The sequence below is a fragment of the Chrysemys picta genome, chromosome 3, assembly GCF_011386835.1.
Source record: "Chrysemys picta bellii isolate R12L10 chromosome 3, ASM1138683v2, whole genome shotgun sequence".
Classification (NCBI taxonomy): domain Eukaryota; kingdom Metazoa; phylum Chordata; order Testudines; family Emydidae; genus Chrysemys; species Chrysemys picta.
The window spans coordinates 78141701-78165789 of NC_088793.1; the positions used below are offsets into that span (position 1 = coordinate 78141701).

Below are 24089 nucleotides of genomic sequence, written 5' to 3' on the forward strand. Positions count from 1 at the left end.
TTACCATTCGAAGGATTAAGAAAGCTCTTTGTTTCACCTGCAGGTGACACTGTTGGGCTTATCCGCACAACCAAAAAGCCACAAGCAGTAAATATTTCCTCTCAATATATTCAACTCCAGTCTGGATCGATCATGTATCCAAAACACAATTATTTTCCTTATATTTGTACATTAGTTCTTTAAAGTTCTACTGTAATATCCAGCCTCTGCAGAGACAGTGACTAATGCAAGTGCTTCAAGTTCAGATATATTAAAAACTGAATTTATTCAGATAAAGTTTAAAATAAATGAAAAAAGGTGCACACTGTAGAAAAATACATATATATTCAGAGCAAGGGTTATTCACCCAAACTGAACTTATGCATAGTTTGATTTTAGTGTTGAAATACAATACATGACAGAGATTATATACATTTATTAATAAAAATGAGATTGAGACTATTTTCAGACAGGTTTAGAAAAACTTTTAGGAAACTAGAGTAATCAGGTGTGAACAAATTTACTTCCAACAAACAAGAATGCACAACAAAGTATGTAATTAAAAAGAATCCCATATAATTTAACTACAGAAATTGAGTGGAAGAAGTTGTTGCTGTACAAAATTACTATAATTTTACTTGGCATCATTTCAACTGAATTTTTCTTCAGAAACAAAGCAATAAATTAACTCCCTCCTCCCCTTCCTGGACAAATTGAGAAAATCCAGATGGAAAGATTTCCGTAAAACACAGAATATTAAATACCAATTTTAATAGTGTATTTTCTCAGAGTATGCGCATCTATTATTAAAGGCAAAGTAGATAACTTGTTACTGTATATGAATGTAACATGAAGTCTTAGGCGGAACTGCACATACCATAATATTAATAAACCATGACCTCGCTTATTGAAAAAGAAATCAGTCCACATATAAAATTCAAAGGTGTGTTTAGTAGCAATTAGTAAACAAGGTAGCTACTTGTACTGGATTTGATTGATGCTTTTATAAAATTAGAGATTAATACAGGCCACAAAAAGTATCTCCAATTCCTAATGTGGGGACTAGCACTTCTGATTCAAATTGTTACCTTTGGATCAGTACAGTAAAAGCTGTTTTATCCAGCACTTCACCACCCGGAAAGCTCTATAATCTGGCATTTCTGATCTTCATTGAAATTCTGGTTTATAGTCTGGTTGGCGCAGGGCCGGCACCCAGCCCGAGCGCTAGCGCCACAGCTCCCATTGGCTGGGAACTGCAGCCAATGGGAGCTGCAGAGGCAACACATAGAGCCGCCTGCTGCACCTCTGCCTAGGAGCAGCCAGCACAGGTTGCCGCTTGCGGGGAGCGGCCTGAGGTTAGCGCCCCCCGGATCTGGCACCCTGCACCCCCTCCCATGCCCCAATACGCTGCCCTGAGTCCCTCCTGCACCCAAACTCCCTCCCAGAGCCCATGCCCCAATCCCCAGCCCAGCCCCGCCCCCCTTCCCTCACCCAAACGCCCTCCCTCTTAGTTAAACAGCATTTTTCACTTACCGCCACCCCCATGCCCCCAAAATGCCAGATAAAACAGCTTTTACTGTACTTTGTTTTAGCAAATGCTTAGCAATAACAGCCACTACCTTTGATAGAATTGGAGAATACAGAAGGGGAGTTCAGCAATCTGAACACAGTATATTTAAGAAAACAGTGTAGTCATAACTATTTTTGGCACCAAGCCTCAAAATGGTAAGTATTACACTGAATGGACAGACCCAGGACACCATAGTGGCAAAGCAGTGCAATTTCCCTCATTTTTCAGAAGGAGAAAATGAATTAACAGTTGTGAGTGTTACTGATCATTGTGTCACTACACCTGGTGGGCATCCACCACTTACTGATGAAAAGACTATCCAGTTTAGAACTCTGGAAAACAGGGTGTTCTGAAGCTAGGGTTGCCAATTTTGGTTGGCTATATTCCTGGAGGTTTCATCACATGACATAATCATTAATTAAAGATTAATCTTCAATTCCTGGAGACTCCAGGACAATTCTAGAGGGTTGGCAACCCTATTGAACCTAATCGTGCACTGAGGCACAGGTCCAGAAGTACTGATTTATTATGTATCTGGTTTTTAATAGATCTTTTAACATTAACCCTGTAGTCCATTAAAGTCTTTTACAGAAATTGCAGCCTATACATGGATAGGCTTTTGTGCATATACTTATATTTTATAGATTAGAATTCTTTGTTGCTATTGTACTCCATCATGTAATGCAGCAGATAGATCGATATAAGCAAATAAAAATACCTTATGAGATTTCTTATTTAAAAAGGCTCCTAATATCTGATCTGAAGACTGACCAAGCGGTCTCCTTATCTTTTTATAGAAGAGATGTTTTAATAAGTAAGGAGGCAAAAGAATTTGATACAGAGTCTGTAGATTTTTAAGTCTTACCTGTCTTAAAAGATATTCTAGATGGGGTGCTTTTCTAATACATAGTTCTGCCCTAAAGGCAGAATGAACAATGAAGAGGGAAGTAAGTTTTTGTTCTGTGGAGTGAAAAATCCATCTGATACAAAGCAAAATCCATAAGAAAATGACACAGCATGAGATGGGGAAGACTTTGGATTACAGAAACAATATGATATAAAGAGATTTTGTTCTTCCTAAAGACAGCTATACATTTTAGAAAGTATCTCACAGCTCTGAACACCACATCAATCTTTTAGAACATTGTGTCTCATATGAAAGATAGAAGTTTTTAGTACTTCATTTAAAAGGAGGGGGAAAATCTGGTTTTAAATAGATCTTTTAACATTCAGAATAAAGGAAGTTTTCTTTCAGCATTATTATGCCACTGAAAAATGTTGTGGGAGAAGAAAAAATTCTTACTACTTTTATTAGCATTAGACTGTGATGCCCTTTGGTAAAGTTACATCTCCCAGTCCAAATGTTGATCAAAAGAGGATATTCTGCTTCTGGAGCTCTGTGGCTGTGCAGTGCATTCACTTTAGTCACAATGGAAGAAATATTAGAAGTGTTAACTGGGTTTAACTCTTCTTTTCAAATGCAAAGCCGTGGAAGGATAGCCACTGTGTGGTTCTCACCTGTGCCCCAAGAACCATTTCTGATAGTCTGCAGAGAGCTGGTGGATCAGCTCATGATTGTCTTCCTAGCTTCAGCTGCTTCTACAGATGTCTAAAGTTTTCATTGTAGAGAGCCCAGTAACTGTAAAGCATGGGAAATAAGGAAGAGGAGCCTGTCTAATTGTCTCCTTTAGGGGATGCTGTAACCTAAGGAGGAAGAAAGGGGAAAAGGGAGTCACTCTGACGGTATGTCTACATTGTAATTAAACGCCCATGGCTGGCCCATGTCAGCTGTCTCAAGCTCATGGGGCTTGTGCTGTGGAACTGTAAAATTGTGTCATAGATGCTTGGGCTGAAGCCCAGCGTCTGGGACCTTGTAAGGGAAGCGGTACAGTACTTCTATACTATAATTGTACAGCCCCGCAGCTCAACTCGAGTCAGTTGACACAAGCCAGAAGCAGCTGTTGAATTGAAAGGTAGACATACCCTTAGAGTCTGGTGTCAGCAGCAAGACTGGTGCTTTCAACAAATCCTGAGACTTACCAGTTGGAAGATAAAGGAGTCACCATCAAGAAATGAATGTCCATTGGAGAAGGTGAACACCAGGGACCCTGACACTACAGAGATGAGGGCTAGATAAGGACCTAACAATCAGGCAGCAAAAGAAATGGACTAGGCAGCAATGGAGCATACAGAGAACGGAAGTGTACAACACAATATATTAAAGAGCCAACAGAACAACCAATGACATCTTACCTAATATTTTTTCAATGTAAACAATTGAAACTGTAAACTGTAAACTGTAGTTGCCAAAAGGATATAGGGTACAAAGCTTCCACCAACCATGATAGTCAGTGAGGGAACATGGACAAGACAGATCCTGAATACAATTTGATAAATAAATTATTCTGATTCTCTTCTTTCTATTCCTAACCCTGAGAAAAGAATTGTGTATCAAGTATTCTCAGACAGAATCATATCAGGGATGGAAATTCATTAGCAAGGAAATGACTGATCTCATGTCTATTTAATAATCTGAGTCCTATAATATTGCATGTTCCCCTACTGGCCAACACGAAGTGGAATTTCACACTCACCGACCTCACCTAGGACACCAACAAAATGGGGTTACTTATTACTGTGGTATACAGCAACTCTGAAAACCTGAGCATTCATCCTCATTGTTGCTGCTTGAGTCCTACTCCAAAGGAAACCTCCGCATGCTTCATGCTATGACCAAAGCTCCGAGATGATCTAGAAGAGGATGGCGCTGATATACAAAAGGCAAGCAAACCTTTTCTTAGACTAGAAGTATCATTCTCCAAGCTATTATTTTTGCACTGTATCCAAATCAGTATATATTGAAGCACTGCACTATTTAACCCCTCCACCCTAACCCCAAATAATCCACATCACTCATGTATTTCTTCTAGAATAATCATACATTTTGAGTACCGTAGCTTAGTACATCTTTCTGAGGTTAAGGAAAATAATGTATTACTAATGGACACTATCATTTTCAAAAGTCTAGAAATTATTTAAAAACAAGTTAGTCAAGCAAACGGAGACACTGGTCCTCAATCCAAACTACATGTGTAGTTACACAGTTGAGTAGGTCCAGAAGTAGATCAATGAATAGGTATCCATGTCTTGAATGACTTAGTAACAATTCTGTCACTAATTTTTGCCACCTCAGAAGTTTAATACAATATTTTTTAAAGCTATACTTCAAATTAAAATAATTCCTGAAGTCTGGATTTTTTTTTTTTAAATAAACCCATTATTTGTGGGTTGAATCTAAGCATGAAGAATCTGAAAGCAATGGTTAATGTTTGGAGAAATTTATATGACAAAAAAATAATCAGAAAGTGCAATTTCCTGCAGAGTCACTACCTCATCAATATACTACACACACACACAACTTTCAGTAGTAAGTCCATTCATGTAGTTAGTAGAATGTGTGTTCAACACAGTATACTGCAAGCATAATTCAGTGCAGAAACAAATGTGCGGTCTCCATTTTCCATCTCCTACACAGAGAAAAATACAATAGGATTCAAATTTACTAAATCTGTTCTATTAAAATCATGAGAATTGTACGTGATATGTAAAACACCGCAGATCACAGACAAAAGAGACTGACACTGCAGATTTATAGCTCTCTCTGTTACTTCAAGTAGTTTTGGAGCTGATTAGTTTTATTTAGCAGGCAAGAGCTTAAGAAAAAAACATTATTCCATTGTATTAGAATCAATTTCAAAGGGAATAAAGCCTTCGTGACTCAATATTAGAGTCCATCAGCTGACAAAACCCATCAGGATAATCATCCATTTTTCTCAAAGATTCTGATGCCATTTGCCATCCTCAGCCACTCACCCTATCAGCTCTGACACTCTTATAGTCTCTGCTTCACTTCTCACTTCTGCTTTGTCATCACAAGTACAATTAATCAACTAATCTTTAAGTTGTCAGACTCTATTCAGTCCTCTAAGCTATTTCTTCTGCCCAAGAAAAATCATCTCTGCACCAATAACAAGTACCTTTGCCACTAAAAACCACACTTGCATAAATTCTGTTTTTATTTTTCAAAAGTAGCTTTTTGAAAAACAAATTTTTCAAAAGTAGCTTTTTGAAAAACAAATTGTTTATATCAGTATTGTATTAGCTATGCTCTTCTGAGGAGATCAAGGTTTTCTCTTTTCTAATTTTCAAGAAGAATCTCCCTTCCATTTCAAACTACATAATATTGATCTTTGTGGCATACATTGCCATTCACAATTGTTTTCATATATGGTTTTAATATGGCAATTATCCAAATCATTTGTGTGTGTTTTGGCTATTTTACAGTTGCACAACAAAAAATATTGCTCTTTCCATAAAAACTTTAAAAGCAAAGTGTTAGACCAAAAGTGTCTTAATCCTTTTAAAACTAACTTCAAAATAAACCCAATATTTACCTACTCAGCTTTTCTACTATTTTGAGAAAAATAAAGAAGCAGTATATTCTGTATGTAAGCATTGCAATGACACAGCTGTATCTGTTCTGAGGATAGTAGATTTCAGTTTTCACCAGTCCAAAAAAAAAAATATTAAAGAAAAAGCTTTTCTTTAAAATGATATGTATTGCGATTTTCAAGCTCCACATTGCTCAAAGTTAAACAAATTTTATGTTTACAAAAATTAATATAGACAAGATGGCAAACTGTATGCTGCAGTTTCGAACAACCCAAGTCAAAGTTTTAGTGAAAAATGATAACTTTAATCAGCACTGTTATGGCATCCATATTATAATTCATCTGGAGCACAGCACATAAAAAAAGATTCTTGAATGATGTAATGCAAGTCTTTGGCACTTTACCGTAAGGTGTTAGTCACAAGAGAAGCTTCTTAAACACAGGGCTACAAAAAATACTTTGGCAGAGTATGCTCAGCAACTACATGACTTTATATTGGAGAATGCTTGGAGGGGTTCTTTGTTTGTTTGATTTTATAACAGCCAGTTGCAAAGCAGTAGAAGTTTTAAAATCCTTTAATGTTTCCTACCCTTGCATTTCCTGATGTCAGCTCTGTTCCAGCAATAAAACCACTGAGGATAATATCTCCACAAAGAAAAATTTACAATATAACTCTAGGAAATTTAAGAAATCGGCTCAAAGTATCATCATCATTATTTAGTTTTGGCAAGCAAGCAGAGAACAAATATGATAGTCAGTTGTCTTTGTGTGCTAGTCAACAATGAAAGTGATTAAAATGACATTTTTGCAGCAGGCTGCACTGAAACAAAATACACAGGAGCATAAAACCAAAGAATTTCCCTATAACAGCAAGCTGCTGCAAAACAAAAAACATTTAAGTTGATTGTATTGAAATTTCTTGGAATTTTTCAGAGTAAGGGATCCTTAAAATTATTTGTATCATATCAAGCATGAAAATTCAATGTTGCCCTGTTAAATTTGCCAATACACTCAATAAAAATGGCATTTTTATATTGTTGGGGAGGGAAGAGAGGAAATTATTTCGGTGCTGTTCTATTCCTGGGATGGGACAGCACAAGGAAAGAACTGTAACTTCTAGGAAAGAATTAATCTGCTACTGGATCCATGCCAGTAGTGAATTATTGCCACCTCTATGCCAGCAAGGCTCTGCTGGTTGGTACATTGGTAGGTTTCCCACTCAACACTTTGTCCCTTCCCAGTCTACCCATGCAAGAGCCTATCAGTCACTCTGGAGGCTGTGATCTGCAATTTTTTTCCCCATAGAGTATGTGACAATACTCTCCTTAAGCAATTCGTGCTACAATGAAACACATAAAGCTGTTAGTTTCTAAGTACTGAGAAGTTAAAGTGTTGGACACTAAAGAGAACTGTAAAACAGATCATTTGAAATAAAAAAAAACCTTACAACTTATAAGCTTTGTTTGTTGATCAAAAGACAATGAAAACATCATACATTAAAAAACTACATTAAAAGAAATTTAAGGTTCCAAAGTCAAGCACTCAAAGTTAGAAAATGGAACATAAATTTGTCCCCCTTATGTATATGCATTATGATAGATTCATAAATTCCAAGGCCAGATGGGACCCTTGTGATCATTTAGTCAGATCTCCTGTATATAACACAGGCCACCACCTCATACCCCACATTGTGCTTTATCTGCTAGGACACTGATCGATAAATATTCAAGATAATTTTCTTCTGAATTATCATTGACTTGGAAATAGGTAATACCTTTTTATTTTGACAGAGTGCCACTCCCCCTTCCTAAATAGGTTATAACCATTTATTTTAATATTCCAAATATGTTAATCAACCCACCAGATTTCAATAATACCAACTACATTGAATTTATGCCCATAAGTGAGCGATTCCAATTCCTCTTGTTTGTTACTCAGGCTCCTAGCATTGGTGTATAGGCAATTAAAGAATTTCTTGTGTTCACATCCTTTGGTTCCTTGATTAATTTTGTTTCAGCATCTTGATTTTGTGCTGAGTGCTCATATCTTACTCTTTTCTGCTATTAGTTTAACCTCTTCCTGATAATATGTGATCATGGAATTAAAGACTTCTCCCCACCCCCAGGAACACAGCATGTGCAAACTGACATTTGACAAAGGTACAGCAAAAGGCTCATTCCTGACACCAGGGCAACCAACTCTGACAAATTTCAAGTCCCTGCTTCAAAGCATGAACGTATTTTTTCCATAATTAGTCCTAGAAAATGGCTAAAGTACTTTTGCTGAAACTAAACCTAAACTAAATTAAGCCAAGCCTAATGTGTTGCATAGAAAATTTCACCCCTAACTGTTAACATTTGGTACACTTATAAGCAACTGAAACACTGCTTGCTCAGTCACATCAAGATATTTAAATTCCCTCTTTTCTGACCATTTCACATCACTTGCATATTTTAAGGAAAAATGACTGACATTTATAGATGTAGAAGAGTGAAGTGGAAAGTCAAGGCAAATACCATTCCAAATTCCCACACCATAGAATAATAATAATAAAAAAATTAAAAAAAAAACAGAGAAACGTTGGTGATTTATGCCCTTGGAAAATATGGAATCTCATTTCCAACAGTAGCAACAGCACAAATCCAATTCCACCACAATCTTATCCTTTTGAGGAGGTAAAACCGCATTTCTTGGGATTCAAATGAAATTAGGAAACATATGGGTATGAGAACTATATATTTTAAAGCACAGAAGACCATATTCAGAGCTAATAAACACTTTTTACAGACCTTATTGACATTTAAGAGTGTTCTAATTTCTCAGATTAAATGTGAATACAAAGTTATGGCATACAAGAGGCTAAGTAGCCAAACAGCTCCTTAGTTTTGAGGAACCTTGCTATCTTATCTCATCTAAGACAATATTCTCCTATAAATCCAGGTCACAAATGGATATTGGTCAATCACCATCAGATTGGTTAAATCCTAAACTAGGATGCAAGGTTTAAGCTTTCTGCTGTCACTTTGTCCCCGCTTTCTCTCCTTCCTATCCTTATTGTCTTCTGTCTAAACGATTTCAAGCTTGACCAGATTCTGTATTAGTTGAACTGTATGATCTTACCAACAAAACAAGCACAGGCCAGCCTTCCTCCAGCATGAAGCAGTACCTGTGCCGGAAGGACACTAGACAATGCCCACTAGTTTTCATCCCAGAAAGTGTAAGTACCATGGGTTCAAGCAGCTGACTTGAATCTGTGCTAGTCTGAACTATGTGTCCCATATCGTGTCTACAGCACTGCAATGAAGCAAGAATGAGCCAGGCAGAAGTTTTCCTTTCCTTTTATTATTTAATTCTCCCTCTTGTATATGTTTGTCACATATGTCTAAGGAGCAAGAAATGTCTTAATAACACTGCTATACAGCCAAAACGCTTCTGAAATAAATGTAGTCAAACTTTACTAATTCTGGGTCACTGAGAACGAAAATGATGCTTAAAATTGTTGATTGGCTCTAGTTTTCAAGATATGCTATTGGGCCAGTATATACGACCCTTGACTTGGGAATGGCGGAGGATAAGTGAGTTATAAAGGGAAGGGATCTCAATTTAAACCAGAAATGACTAAAATACATCTTTGACTGGATCTATGAATAAATCTATGACTGGGTTTGGACACTACTTGCTTTTTAGGCAAAACAATGAATGATGCAATCTGAAGCTGGTATTGCTTCATACATGATATGAATTGCATCATGTTATTCCTAGAAGTCATGGATGATGCAATCATAACGAAGCTTAAATCACTCTGCTGAGCAAATTGCCCTATATCAGCTCTAGAAATCATACAGTGTCGTGCTCTCTTATTTGTCAGTGTTTGATTTTGCAAAAGGACACATTTCTGTTTAGCCAAAGTGAGCAGATGCGCCTCGAACTTGTGTGAACAGCGCAGATAACTTCTGCTATGTTTGTGGTGAAGTGACTTTTGCATCACAAAAGCGCAGTATAACCACTATGGTTAAGAAAGCCTATCACCTTTATTTTGGCTGCAAAATTGGAAATCAGGACAAGATGTGGGCCCCACACATATGCTGCAACACTTGTGCAACAAATCTTCGCCAGTGATTGAACAGGAAAAGGAAATCTATGCCTTTTGCAGTGCCAATGATTTGGAGAGAGCCAACAGATCATACCAGCAATTGTTACTTCTGCACGGTGCCTCCAGTTGGGAAAGGTGTGTCAAAGAAGAAAAAGTGGACTGTGCATTATCCAAACATTCCATCAGCTATACGCCCAGTACCCCACGGAGAAGGATTCTCCGGTTCCTGATGCACCAGAATCATTCTCGAGTCAGACGAGGAAGAGGAAGAGCATGAAACTTCTGGTCCTGAACCATCAATGTCACAGGACCCACATTTTCTCCCACCCTCCTCCTCTGAACCACACCTCCTAACACAAGGTGAACAGAATGACCTTGTCAGGGCTTTGGAACTACCCAAGAGTAAGGCAGAGCTGTTGGGCTCCAGACTACAGCAGTGGAATCTCCTGGCAGGTGATGTTAGGGTTTCCATGTTCCGTGACCGTCAAAAGGATCTTGTCCCATTCTTCTTCATGGAAGGTGATCTTGTAGCCTGCAACAACATCGATGGTGTGATGGCAGCCCTCAACATCGTTCACGATCCAGATGAGTGGAGACTGTTCATTGATTCATCGAAAGACGAGTCTTAAAGCTGTTTTACTGCATAATGGCAATGTTTTGCCATCAATTCCAGTTGGTCATGCAGTTCATATGAAGGAAACCTATGACAATATGAAACAACTTCTGAGGTGCATAAACTATGACCAACATCAGTGGCAGCTTTGTGGCGATTTGAAGGTTGTTGCTCTCTTGCTTGGTCTGCAGACTGGATACACAAAGTACTGCTGTTTTCTCTGAGAATGGGATAGTCGTGCAAGAGATTCCCACTACACCAAGAAAGATTGGCCACTCCGACAGTCATTGGAGCCTGGGAGGAAAAGTGTTCAGCATCCACCACTTGTTGAATCAAGGAAGGTTTTGTTACCACCCTTACACATCAAGCTGGGTCTGATGAAGAACTTTGTCAAGGCCATTGACAAAACACAAGCAGCTTTCAATTACCTCCGTGGAAAATTTCCAAGGTTAAGTGAAGCTAAGATAAAGGAAGGTGTCTTTGTTGGTCCTCAGATTCGTGAACTTCTTCGAGATGATGCATTTGACCATGCACTGCGTGGCAAGGAAAAGACGGCATGGAAAGCCTTCCACTTAGTGGATAAATTTTCTCGGAAACAACAAAGCAGACAACTACAGGTTGTTGGTGGAAAACCTCCTCAAGGCATACAAAAGCCTTGGTTGCAACATGTCACCAAAGATACATTTTTTGCACTCTCATCTAGATTTTTTTCCGCCGAACTGTGGAGCAGTGAGCGACGAGCACGGCGAGCGATTTCACCAGGACATTGCAACAATGGAGAAATGCTATCAGGGCAAATGGAGCCCATCAACACTGGCAGACTATTGCTGGACAGTGACAAGAGATGCTCCATTTAATGAATACAAGAGATAAGCCAAGAAGCGCCGAGTAGACACTGAATAGGACTAAACTATGTACATAATAGTTTTTTGCCTTTTGTTTCATAATACATTTTATTTATATAACCCTTTTGCTGATTTTTAAAGTGTTACATAAACAGGACAGGTGAAATATTATCATGTAAAGCAACCATAAACACATGAAAAGACCTAGGTTTACAATTTATGATTAAAACTCTACTATCTACACAATATACATAGACATAAAATGTAAAAACTTAAATATCTTAGAAACAGTAGCCAATCAGTTGTTTTAATTGTCATATCTGAATTCAGCACATCAAAATACATAATAAATAGCACATTTTATCTCTGAAGCAGACGACTTCTCAAAAATTGTAGACCAGTGTAATAACTGAAGTTGAAATCCAATAGAAAAATGACTTTTGCTACCAGTAAAAGACATTTTAAACAAAAAGGGGAAATTTCTCAGAATTAAATTATTTCATTCCACTTTTTAGTCCCAAATGTTTTACTTTTCTGTTTTGTTTTTATTGTTTTTAAAATAAGTTATATAAATATGGCTGTGATAACCAAGTAAAAGTTCCTTTCCTTACAACTTTCAAACTACAATCAACACTTTAATTCAGCAGCCATAAAAAGATGACTGCAACAACTCTGAGACTGATAAACCATTATCTAACAAGCCATTTTCTGCAACAACCACTACCACCACAGATATGCACCACGAAATCTGTCAGCAAACATAAATACATGGGAAAGGCAGCAGAGGTATGTGCATTTTTGTGAATACACTAGTTGCACCTCCCTTGGCAAATGTGGCCTTCACACTCAAAATAGCAAGTGACTTGATGGTTCTTGAGAAGTAAAGAAATTCCATGTTTCTACTGTGTGAACATGAAGCCACCTTAAATGTGTTTTCCTGTTATTACAATGTCATAGATTTCCCTACTTATCTTTAAACAGCCAGCTCCTTTGCATATACAGCAATAAAACATCCTTAATAAAAGCACAATTCAGCATAAATGCAATTAAAGTGGAAGCCACACATGTATCAAATCATATTATTCAATGCTATCTCCCTCTAGGCATTAATATGCTTGGGGGCCAGGAAGCCATTTCTGTGATTCTCTAAAGGTTACAGCTGTCTACCACAGGCTAAGACATCATGCTAACAGAGCCATCTGTTTATAATACAAAATGCCAGCATACACCAGCGTCACAAAAACATGTTATATCTCCTAGCCTAGTGATTTACAAACAAATCTGTACTAGTTCAAACCCATTTATGTTCACCATGGTCTAGAGGGTTTCAAAGATATTTGTAATTGTTTACTGTAAAATATTGGATAGAACTATAAAAGGATAGTTTTCTTCAGGGGCGGGGGGGGGGTGATAAACCATGTTCAAAGCTATAGCATACATTCTTTTCGATTACATAAAACAAAAGCATTTTGAAGCTGTTGTAAAGCCCAAATGAACTATCATTCAGAAAGTCACCAGTCATCTGACAAAAAGACAACACCCCATGATAGCTGATATCCCAATACCATCATTATGTATACAGTCTGTAATATAAACAAACTGCATGTACACTTTAAAAAATCCTACTACACTGCCATTTCCCCCTGGAGAGAGGATGAGGAAACAACAAATCACATGTAGCAGATGTTAGTTATGTCACTTAATGCACCACTGGTAGGCACTCAGATACTATGGTGATAAAGGTGGTAAAAGAACCTGTAAAGAATAGAATAGACTGAAAGACACAGTCAGTCAACTGTACACAAGAAAGGAACTTGTACTCCATAGCAATCTGGACTTAAATTCTGTACCAAAATCTCTAAATTCTGCACTCTGGAGAAGCAAAATGGAAAAATAGTGAAGCTCTATTTAAACTAAAACCCCTGATTTTTAAAATTGAAATAATTACAAAAATGAGCAATAGAACGAGCACAGTAGTTTGTTGTTATTTATTTTTCACAGTCATCACATTCAGTTTTCAATGTGGCAAAGATTTCTGCATTGACAGTATACAACTATATTGTAGAAGTTATAATGGGGAGGAGGGAGACCAGAAGTTTTGCAGGTGGATTGAAGCCAGCTGAAGTTTTGGGGGGAATGAGGATTAAAGTCCCTGAATGCGAAGACTTTGTATCAAGTTCCTTTAGGAATCTTTACATTAAGTGTAAGGAAAGGGCATACGTAGAAACTTTAGGATGTTCAGACTCCCAGAATTACTGAACTTGATACTTGCTCTTTGTAACCTTTTTCATTGTTTGGAGGACACTACTGAGGTGGAACTTTTGCTAGAAGCAAAGAGAATTTGGATCATATCCTGAAAGTAGACTGCTTCAATTTTTAACTCTCTAACAAGATCCAAGCAGCAAAGTTGTAGCCGTGTTAGTCCCAAGATCTGAGAGAGAGAAGGTGGGGGAGGTAATATCTTTTATTGGACCAACTTCTGCTGGTGAGAGAGACAAGCTTTCAAGGTACACAGAGCTCTTCTTCAGGTCAGGGAAAGAAACTCTCAGTGTCACAGCAAAATGCAAGATGGAACAGATGGTTTAGCACAAGTACTTAGCACATATTGTAAGGGATTATTTAAGGTAGAGTGGCCTGTTAACACCTCTGCAGTCATAGGACAAAAAGGAGAATTAGTGGGTTACAGATTGTAGTAATAAACCATAAATCCTGGTTTCACCCACATATTTATTGGGTCAGACAATCACTCTGTTCTCCAATGAGCTCACACAGGAAAATGATAACAGACAAGAACACCCTATCACCAGTGTGTGAACAACTGCCCCAATAACAACTATGTGGGTGGTGAAACCAGGATTTATGGATTTTTACAACAAACTAACTCACTATCCCCCTCTTTTTGTCCTATGACAGCAAAGGTGTTAGTGGGCCATTCTACCTTGAGTGGTCCCTTAGAATACATGCTAACTACTTATGCTAAACAATCTGTTCCACCTTGCATTTTGCTGTGACACTGGCAGTTCCTTTCCCAGACCCAAAGAAGAACTCTGTGTGGCTTGAAAGATTATCTCTTCCAATAGAAGTTGGTCTAATAAAAGAGATTACCTTGCAAATCTTGCAGCGATCGCTGATATGGGTTTCACCCAAACAGCGTAAACACTCCGCGTGCGGATCACTCACTGGCATCGGTCACCTACAAGTGTTGCACGACTTAAAACCCGGGGCGCGAGGCATGCCCCAGCCCGGGCACACTAACTAACCTAAACTAAACTAATAACTACAGGTACTATACACTGAATGAACAAGAGTTCTGGGGAAGGGCTGCAGCAAAATTGGAGCAGAGCAGTTCCAAAGCACCTTCACCAGCGGCAAGAAGGAACTGAGGGTGGGGGGGGACATGCAACGCCCCTTATACCGCGCCATGGAGGCGCCACTCCAGGGGTCGCTAGGGGCGCTCCCCTACAGGTACGGCTAGGGGAAAAACTTCCAACACTGGTGCACGTGGCGAGCACGCACACCTATTGTTGAATACACATGAGCAATCACTCGTAGAAGAATTACCTCTGAGCCCATTTTCACTGCCAGCTTGGGACTCCAGAACGCTGTCTTGTTGAGCCAGACAGGCTAACCTGCTGCAACACAGACCCAAGGTCTGGTCCCCAAAGCTGCAGACTTAACTGAAAACAACTCAGCAGGTTGCCTGGCTCCAGCACTCAGACACCCAGTTCCCAATGGGATCCAAACCCCAAATAAATCAGTTTTACTCTGTATAAAGCTTATACAGGGTAAACTCATAATTTTTCCACCCTCTATAACACTAATAGAGAGATATGCACAACTGTTTGCTCCCTCAGGTATTAATCACTTACTCTGGGTTCATTAATAAACAAAAGTGATTTTGTTAAGTATAAAAAGTAGAATTTAAGTGGTTTCAAGTAATAACAGACAGAAGAAAGTAAGTGACCAAGCAAAATAAAGCAACAACACGCAAGTCTAAGTCTAATACATTAAGAAACTGATTACAGGTAATATCTCACCCTCAGAGATGTTCCAATAAGCTTCTTTTACAGACTAGACTCCTTCCAGTCTGGGCCCAATCCTTTCCCCTGGTACAGTCCTTGTTAGTTCCAGTAGACATCTTAGGTGGAAAGCAGAGGCTTTCCATGACTGGAACCCCTTTGTCCTGCTCCACCCCCTTTTATAGCTTTGGCACAAGGCAGGAATCTTGTGTCTCTCTGGGTCCCCACTCCTCCTCCTAAATGGAAAAGTACCAGTTCAAGATGGATTTCATTATCAGGTGACATGTCACATATCCCGGTGAGACCTCATTCTTCATTACCCAGGGGCTGGCCCACAAGTACACAGGGAGGCTTGCAGGTAAACAAACCATTTACGACCAATTGTACTAGTCAATGGGAGCCATCAAGATTCTAAACCACCACTAATGGCCCACACTTTGCATAGTTACAATAGGACCTCAGAGTTATACTTCATATTTCTAGCATCAGATACAAGGATGATACATGCATAAAAATAGGATGGACACACTCAGAAGATTATAAGCTTTGTAATGATATCTTACAAGAGAACTTTTGCATAAAGCATATTCCAGTTAAATCATATCCATATTCATAAGCATACTTTTATAAAGCATATGGAGTGCAACGTCACAGTATGTTGATTTTGCATGTAGAACTGGACCATGAAATAGGGCATCTAGCCTGTGAAGTAGAGGCAGGTTTAGACTACAGACATCTCTAATTGGTCTGATTAACATGGTTTTATTAGTAAATTTAGGACATTTGGAATTACTTTGTGCTTTCTAATTTTATCCTTCAGAGTACTTTGGAGACAGAGGATTCAGATGGAATGTATACAGGGAGGATTGTGGCTAGAAAACTAGTTGAATGCTTCTGTATGGTGTTGGTTGGGCAAACAAGCCTCGTCTTAGAATTCTAAACTTTTATATTACTTGGAAATGTGTTGCTTTAGACAATAGTTCGATTGGACCATTCTCTGCCTACCTAACCAGTCTGCATTTTCATTGTTCTTTCAATCTGAAGAGATTAAATGGATCCTAAACCAATCTCCACACAAAAAGAACAAGCATCTCTCAAGTGAAGTTTGTTCCTCTTTGCCCATTTATATACATCACTAGCAGATTTTTGTTGTCTCTTGATTTCTTTCACAGAAACTTAATAGCAAACTTTGTAAAAGAAAGGATGTTACTGGAGCAACAAGGGGACCATGAAGAATCAAAGTTTTATTGCATATATTTTATGTTACTAAATTGTTCTAAATTAGCACTTAGAACATTACTGCTCAGTTGTTCACTACTGTTAAAAAGACACTTGACTTTCTGTTCTTTAAACCCTTTAAAAGAAGCTGAATAATGTGTCTTTCACTGACCATTTTCCCCTTTTACATCTGCTAAGCATTGATTTCCCCCCTCCCTCCATTTCTAATGAAGCTTAAAATTAATAAGACTTTTTTATTTACTTCCTTGCTTGATATTCACACAGCTCTAGAAATAAGATGAGTTTGTAAATTGCTGCTGTACAGCCAACAGCGGGAGAAGAACATTTTTTAACATTCAGGTTCTTCAGAACTGTCCCTATACTTTGGGTATGCACGTGTTTTATTTTGTCACGGTGACTTTAGTTTTTCAGTATGCAGACAGAATGAGTAGGTGGAAAATATTTTATTTGTCTACAGTGTTGGACATTTCATCATATGCTGAGGGTGCAACTAATGTGAAAAACACAGCAGGGTTGTGGAATTCAGAGTAAAAAAACAATTTAAAATTCTTTTATCCTAAAAAGGATCTTAATTTGTAACTGTTTTAAAATGTTTAAGTAAATAAAGAGTACCCAGCATGGAGGAATTTCAATTTATAAAAGAATGTTTTTTTCTTATATATTCCAAAGCCAACACTGTTTCAAGAACCAGTAAAAGCTGCTAAGTGGAAAACAATGTACTTACATATCAACTGCATTTACAAAATCTAAGTACTTCAAAGCATGCAAATAAATGGCTCAACATGTGATAAATAATATACAGCCCATAAAATTGAAGTACAGAGAGATGCACACTGAAACTCGGCAGAATAACCTCAACTCTGACGAGGTGTATTGGAAGATTTTTTATTTCAGTTTCTGTACTGAAATATTTTGCTTTCATGGGTGGTAAGTGGAAACTACCAGTTAATAAAAGTTCTAAAGTACTTACCTGCTGTTTCTTTAGTGTAATGTTGTATATGTAGATTAATAGGAAAAGTGCCTAACATTGATTTATATTTAAATTAGCGTACTTGTATTTCAGGCCGATCAAAACGTGCCTTCCAAGAGTTTTGGTTCTGTATATTATGCCACAAGTGTATACACTGTTTGCCACTTACTAATATTTTTTGGTTTAGAATTTTTTATGATTGATCTTTATAATTAAAATCTATTTGTTCAAAAGTATATAGTGTAAGGATGTTTCAGGACCATCAACCAGACTCACATTACTTTACACCTGCAGCAAAGCAGACAACCTCTGCTTGCTGTAGCAGACAAAACCACTTCTAACTCAGAGTTCAAATCCAAGGAACAGGTTTATTTCAACAGGTACAGAATGCCACACCCGGTGATCAGCTGCAGTGTAACAGGCCTATGGTTTGGCTATATTCATATTGACAAATGCAAAGCTTAAGTTTCAGTATAGTTTTTATACCAAAGATGACACGCTGCTTTTATCAACACCCCCTCCTTTGCTTCATTATATAAAACTAATTAATATCTATCAGGGCTGTCAAATGATTAAGTAGACGCTTTGTAACCACAGTTGTAGACAGAGCAAGTTCAGATGAGGAAAGGGTGTGATGTACGTGCAGGCCACCATGGGCCCCAAGAGAGAAAGGCAGATCTTGTCCAAACTAAAGAGTTGGAAAGTCACCGAAGTGATCAGCTCTCGCATTGTCTGCAATCTGTCCCATGGCAGATAAGTTCGGGCAGATGTCGTGTATATGTGAGTTCCTATGAACTCCAGGGATTGTGCAGGGCAAAAAGTCAATTTTTCCACATTGACGTTGAGTTTCAGGGAGAAGAGGTGTAGAAGCAGCTGGGACATAGATTCCCGGGCCTCTTCTTTGGACCTTGCTGCTATCAGCCAGTCGTCTAGATATGGAAAAACGAGGATCCTCTGACATTGGAGATGAGCTGCCACCACAGAGAAAACGTCTGTGAACACTCGTGGGGCAATGGTAAGTCTGAATGGGAGAACCCAGTATTGAAGATGTTGAGGTCCCACCTTGAACCCCAGGAACCTTCTGAGAGGTGTATATAGATATAGATATGGAAGTAGGGATCTTGCATATCAAGAGCCGTAAACCACATTCCTTTTTCTAAGAAGTAGTTTGAATAGAACCCTGTGCCCTGCAATGGTTCCTGGAGGGGCACTATAGCTCCCCTCCATAAGAGGGAGTCCACTTCTAGTTGGAGGATGTCATTGTGTAAGTGCTCCATGTGTGGATCGCAGTGGAGTGTATGATGGGGGCATCGCTGTAAATTCTATGAGGTAGCCGCTCTACATAACATCTAGGACTCACTTGTCCATTGTTATGGCTTTCCATGCTGGCAGAAAGAATTTGAGCCCCCAAAGTGGGTAGCCAGTAGGAGCATTGATGTACAGAATGGTTGATGGCTCTCTAATGACACTCAGACAACATTTATGTGACAATTGCTTACGTTGCATGGATGATTGGGCAGTCGATATAGGCAGCCAGGTTCTGTGGACCTTAGGGCATTTTTGAGGATGCTCGTAGGTACATAGGTGGCATAGCTGTGAGACCTTGTAGTGTTGTTATTGGGGCAAGCGGTAAAACTTTCTCTTAGGTGCTGGTATGCAGATGCCCAAAGATCTTAATGTGGCTCTAGAGTCCTTTAAGGAGTGTAGGGAATCATTTGTGTTCTGGTTGAAAAGGTGTGATTTGTCAAACGGAAGGTCTTCTATAGTGTTTTGCACCTCCCTGGGGAAGTCTGAGGAGTGTAACCAGGATTCCCTCCTAATGACAATCCCTATTGACAACACATGGCCTGCTGCATCTGCTGAATCCACTGTGACCTGTAGCATGGACCTGACGAGTAATTTGACTTCCTTCAAAACCACCTGGAATTGGTTGCAATCTTGCGGTAGTAGTTTGTCAGTGATCTCAGCCCCTCATCCATTGTTGATAAAGTCATATCTGGCCATCAAGGCTAAGTAGTTGGAAATATGGAATTGGAGTCCTGCCAAGGAGAAGACCTTCCTACCCATGAAATCTAGTCTTTTGCCCTCTCTGTTGGATGGGGTGGAGCAGAGGTGTTGCTGCTTGGATCGCTCTGATGCTGCCTAGATGACCTGTGAGTTGGATGGAGAATGAGAGAATAAAACTCTGACCCCTTGTGGAGACATAGTGCCTCTTTTCAGCCTCTTTCAGAGTGTGTGCACATGTGGCCATGGTGTGCCCTACCGTGTGTGCCAGTTAGAGGATGGCATAGTTGATCAATAGGGCCACTCTCACTAGTACTGATGTGTGCAAGATGTGAGGTAGCTGGAGTTGACTGGTGGGGAATTGTCTCAGTGCCACTGGAACCTTGTGAAAGTCATGCGTCTGGACTGCGTCAGACATCTGTATCATCCGAGTCAGAGACCTCCCCAAATGGTGGTGCTGCTGGAGCCACCAGAACGGGAGATGGTAGGAACATAGCGGGAGCAAGGATCCATGTGAGCAGGTGACCAGATCGGGGCTCATGATGACAGCAGCCCTTCTAATGCAAACTCCTCATGGGGACCCAGAGCGGCCGTAGGGGTCAATGGTAGTTGTTCCACTGGAGGACTGGTACTGGTAACTGCATTTGTCTGGAGACCAATGGTTCCCAGGGCGCTGGTGGAATCACAGGATCAGTGGTCAGTACCAACGAATCCAGTGATCGGTGCAGCCTCTTCTTGTTCTTCTGAATCTTGGAACGCGTGGTTCCTTCATTATCGGATATCGTGGATGGTACCAAGTCCTTCTTAGATGTGGATGAAAACTTACTGCCATGCTTATGTGCATGCTTCCCTGGCTTATGGCTAGGCCCCGGAGTGGGCTCCTTAGTGCTAGTACCGGCGGAACCCAATGGAGACTCTGCAGTAGGGGAAGCACTCTTCGCCTACTCAGGCTGATATAAGGGGAGGTTCCCTGACCAGGATCCAATGCTGGTCCCATGACAGCCTCCATGAGGTGCTTCTTGAGGCAGAGCGCCTGGTTTTCTAAAGCATGGGCAGGAAAGGAGAGGTAGATACTGCACCTGGATGTGATACGGGATTCCCCCAAGCAGTACAAACAGTGCTAGTGCTCGTCACTGATCGAAAACAAGCAGGGGCAGGAAGCACAGGTTTTCAACTTCAGCATCTTTAGCGTAATCCAGTACCCAGATCTGGGAGAGGAGGGACCATGCAGCAGTGAGAAAGAACTGGAGACACCAGCAGCCCGCTGTGCTCTTTATCACATTGGGCAAAACCATGACGTAATATAATTAATGCCAGTCAACATGGGTTTATGGAAAACAGATCTTGTTGTACAAACTTGATTTTTTTTTAACAATACAAGTTTGGTTGATAAAGGTAATAGTGTTGATGTAATATACTTAGACTTCTATACGACACTTCATTTGGTACCACAAAATATTTTGATTAAGAAACTAGAATGATATAAAATCAACATGGTGCACATTAAATGGATTAAATGCTGTCTAACTGATAGCTCTCAAAGTGTAATTGTAAATAGGGAATCATCATCAAGCTGGTGTGTTTGTAAAGGGATCTGGTGGAAATCGGCTTATGCTATTTAACGTTTTTGTCAATGACTTGGAAGAAAACAAAAATTACTTATCAAACTTGCAGATGACAAAGACTGGGGTGTAGTAAAATATTAAGAGGACAGGACATTGATATAGAGTCATCCGGATCACTTAGTAAGCTGGACGCAAGCAAACATATTTCAATACGGTCAAAGTAAGGTCATATATTTAAGAATCACATATGTGGGCCATACGTACAGCATGGTGGGGCTCTAAGCTGAGAAGCAATGATTCTGAAAAACACTTTGTGGCCATTGTTGATAATCAGCTGAACATGAGCTCCCAATGTGATGTTATGGCCAAAAGGGTTAATGCAATTTGTGGATGTATAGACAGGGAATACCTAGGGGAAGCAAACAAGTTATATTACCTCTGTACATGGCAATAGTGTGAGCGCTACTGGAATATTGTGTCAAGTTCTGGCGTCCACAATTCAAGAAGGATGCTGAAAATTTGAAGAGGGTTCAGAAAAGAGCCACAAGAATGAATAAAGGATTGGAAAACATGCCAGATAGTTAAGGCTATGATTTAGTCATGGGTATTTTTTAGTAAAAGTCATGGACAGGTCACCGGCAATAAACAAAAACTCACGGCCCGTGACCTGTCCATGATTTATACTATAAATACCCCTGACTAAATCGGGGGGGAAGAGGGGAGGCCACAAAGGGCCGCTGCTGGGGGGAAGCCAGGGGTCCACTGCGGGGGGGCAATGACGGGACCAGCGGCAGCAGTTGCTCCTGCTACCCTGGGACCACTTGAGCAGCAGCCGGTGCGGCTGGCTGTGGGTCCATCCAAGAACTGTATGCAGAGCCGCTCCAGCAGCAGCCGGTGTGGCTGTCCCCAGGGCCACCTGAGCAGCTAGCCCCATAGCCAGATGCTTGGGCAGCTCTGGATTCAGCCACACTGGCTGCTGCAGAAGTCACAGAGGTTGTGGAAAGTCACGAAATCTGCGACGTTCTGCGACCTCTGTAACAGACACTGAGCCCTACGTATAGTGAAAGATTCTAGGAGCTCAATCTGTTTAATATAACAAAGAAAAGATTAAGGGGTGACTTAATCACAGTCTGCAATAAAAATGGGGAATAAACATTTGATGAGAAGGCTCTTCAGTCTAGCAAAGGTATAACAAGAACTTATTGCTGGAGCTTGACCAACTAAAAATAAGGTGTATATTTTTTAACGACAGTAATTAATCATTGCAACAACATACCTGGGCTGTGGTGGAACCTCCATCATGCAAAATTATCAAATCAAGACTGGATGTTTTTTAAAAAACATCTTGTTCAAACAGGAATTAATTCAGAGAAATCCCATGGTCTGTGTTATGCAGGAGGTCAAACTAGATTATCACAATCGTCCCCTCTGGATTCATAATCCATAAATCTATTTTCTTTTTAACATAGGAAAAGAAATCTCCACTGTAATAATGGAGATTTAAAGCATATCAAAACTAAGAAGAGAAAAGTATATCTCAATTGAATCAGTGTTAATTACTACAGGATTAATGACACAAGTGTTCATAATACATAAATCAATACAGCCAAAGCTTATTCGGATTCATGAAATTAGGAAACAAAAGGGTAACAACAAGGAGTTTAAGCATAAAAATACAAACACTTTTCTGTATTGTGGAAAAGTGTTACATCACTGGCTGAAAGACTGCCCAAAATGTATACCTGATAAAAGCCTCTTTTCTAAACAAATAAGGCAATATGGGAATAGTCATATCTGCTAACAAAAAATCTGCATGCTGCGCAACACTATACATGAAGTCAGGTATGCAAAATTCAGTTATTAAAATGTCTAGAATTTCTCAAGAGGCAAAAGAACTTCATTAATGTTACCTGATACTTTTCATCACTTAAACGCTCTATCAGAGGAAATATACTGAGATTAGTTATCAGCAGAATCTTCAATTTTATTAACCCTTTAAAAAGATAGGAAGGTTGTGGGTGTATTATAGGGTTGTTACTCAAATTTCAGTGAAAAAAATAGATCATTTTAGGTTTGTTTTTCAGATCTATTTGAAAGTTTTCTCCATAGTGAATGTGTTCCAAACTTTGGTCACATTTTAAACATACACACAGTATAATTAATAGCACAATGTTACATTCCAACTACTAAAACATTTGACAATGAAGTTTTTTAGAAATTAAAGTGTACACACATGCGTGCACACAGGCACTATTCATCTGAAACAAAACATACCTGTGTTCGAAGAATTTCACCCTTTGACAACTGCATATCACCAGTCAACTCTTTCACACTGATGCCTAGTGGCTCCAGACGCTTGCTGAAGTAATTTGTCATTTCAGCTGCCAAAGCCTTCATAGGAGCAACATACACAATCTGCACCAAAAGGACACTAGCTTGATAAATGAGCAAACTGCACAATGTCATTTGTTTCATGGCAACCAATACAAATCACAATTTATTGTGAAATATGATTCTAGGCACTTACAGTGAAAAATCTTAATAGTGATATATGAAAAGTAGTTATCTTTGTTAGCTAAGTGTGCCACTGTTTAGAGGACAATGGATTTTGTTTATACAGCCTCATTACTTTGAGAATTGGTTCTGCATCAAAGCTAAATGTATTTTCATAGCTTTTCACATGGGTAATAAGATTTTCAGAACACAAATAGGAATTGGTTTAATAGTAATGAAGTAAATCA

The 24089-nt window shown here is 39.2% G+C and overlaps 1 protein-coding gene across 2 annotated transcripts in view; it reads right to left on the bottom strand.

Moving 5' to 3' along the window:
- ASCC3 (activating signal cointegrator 1 complex subunit 3) overlaps nucleotides 1-24089 on the bottom strand; it is a 495794-nt gene that overhangs the window by 355493 nt on the left and 116212 nt on the right. For both annotated transcript variants that reach the window (XM_065588248.1, XM_065588249.1), the window contains exon 10: nucleotides 23623-23763. In XM_065588248.1, the coding sequence (XP_065444320.1) occupies nucleotides 23623-23763 (141 nt within the window). The remainder of the gene's footprint in view (nucleotides 1-23622; nucleotides 23764-24089) is intronic.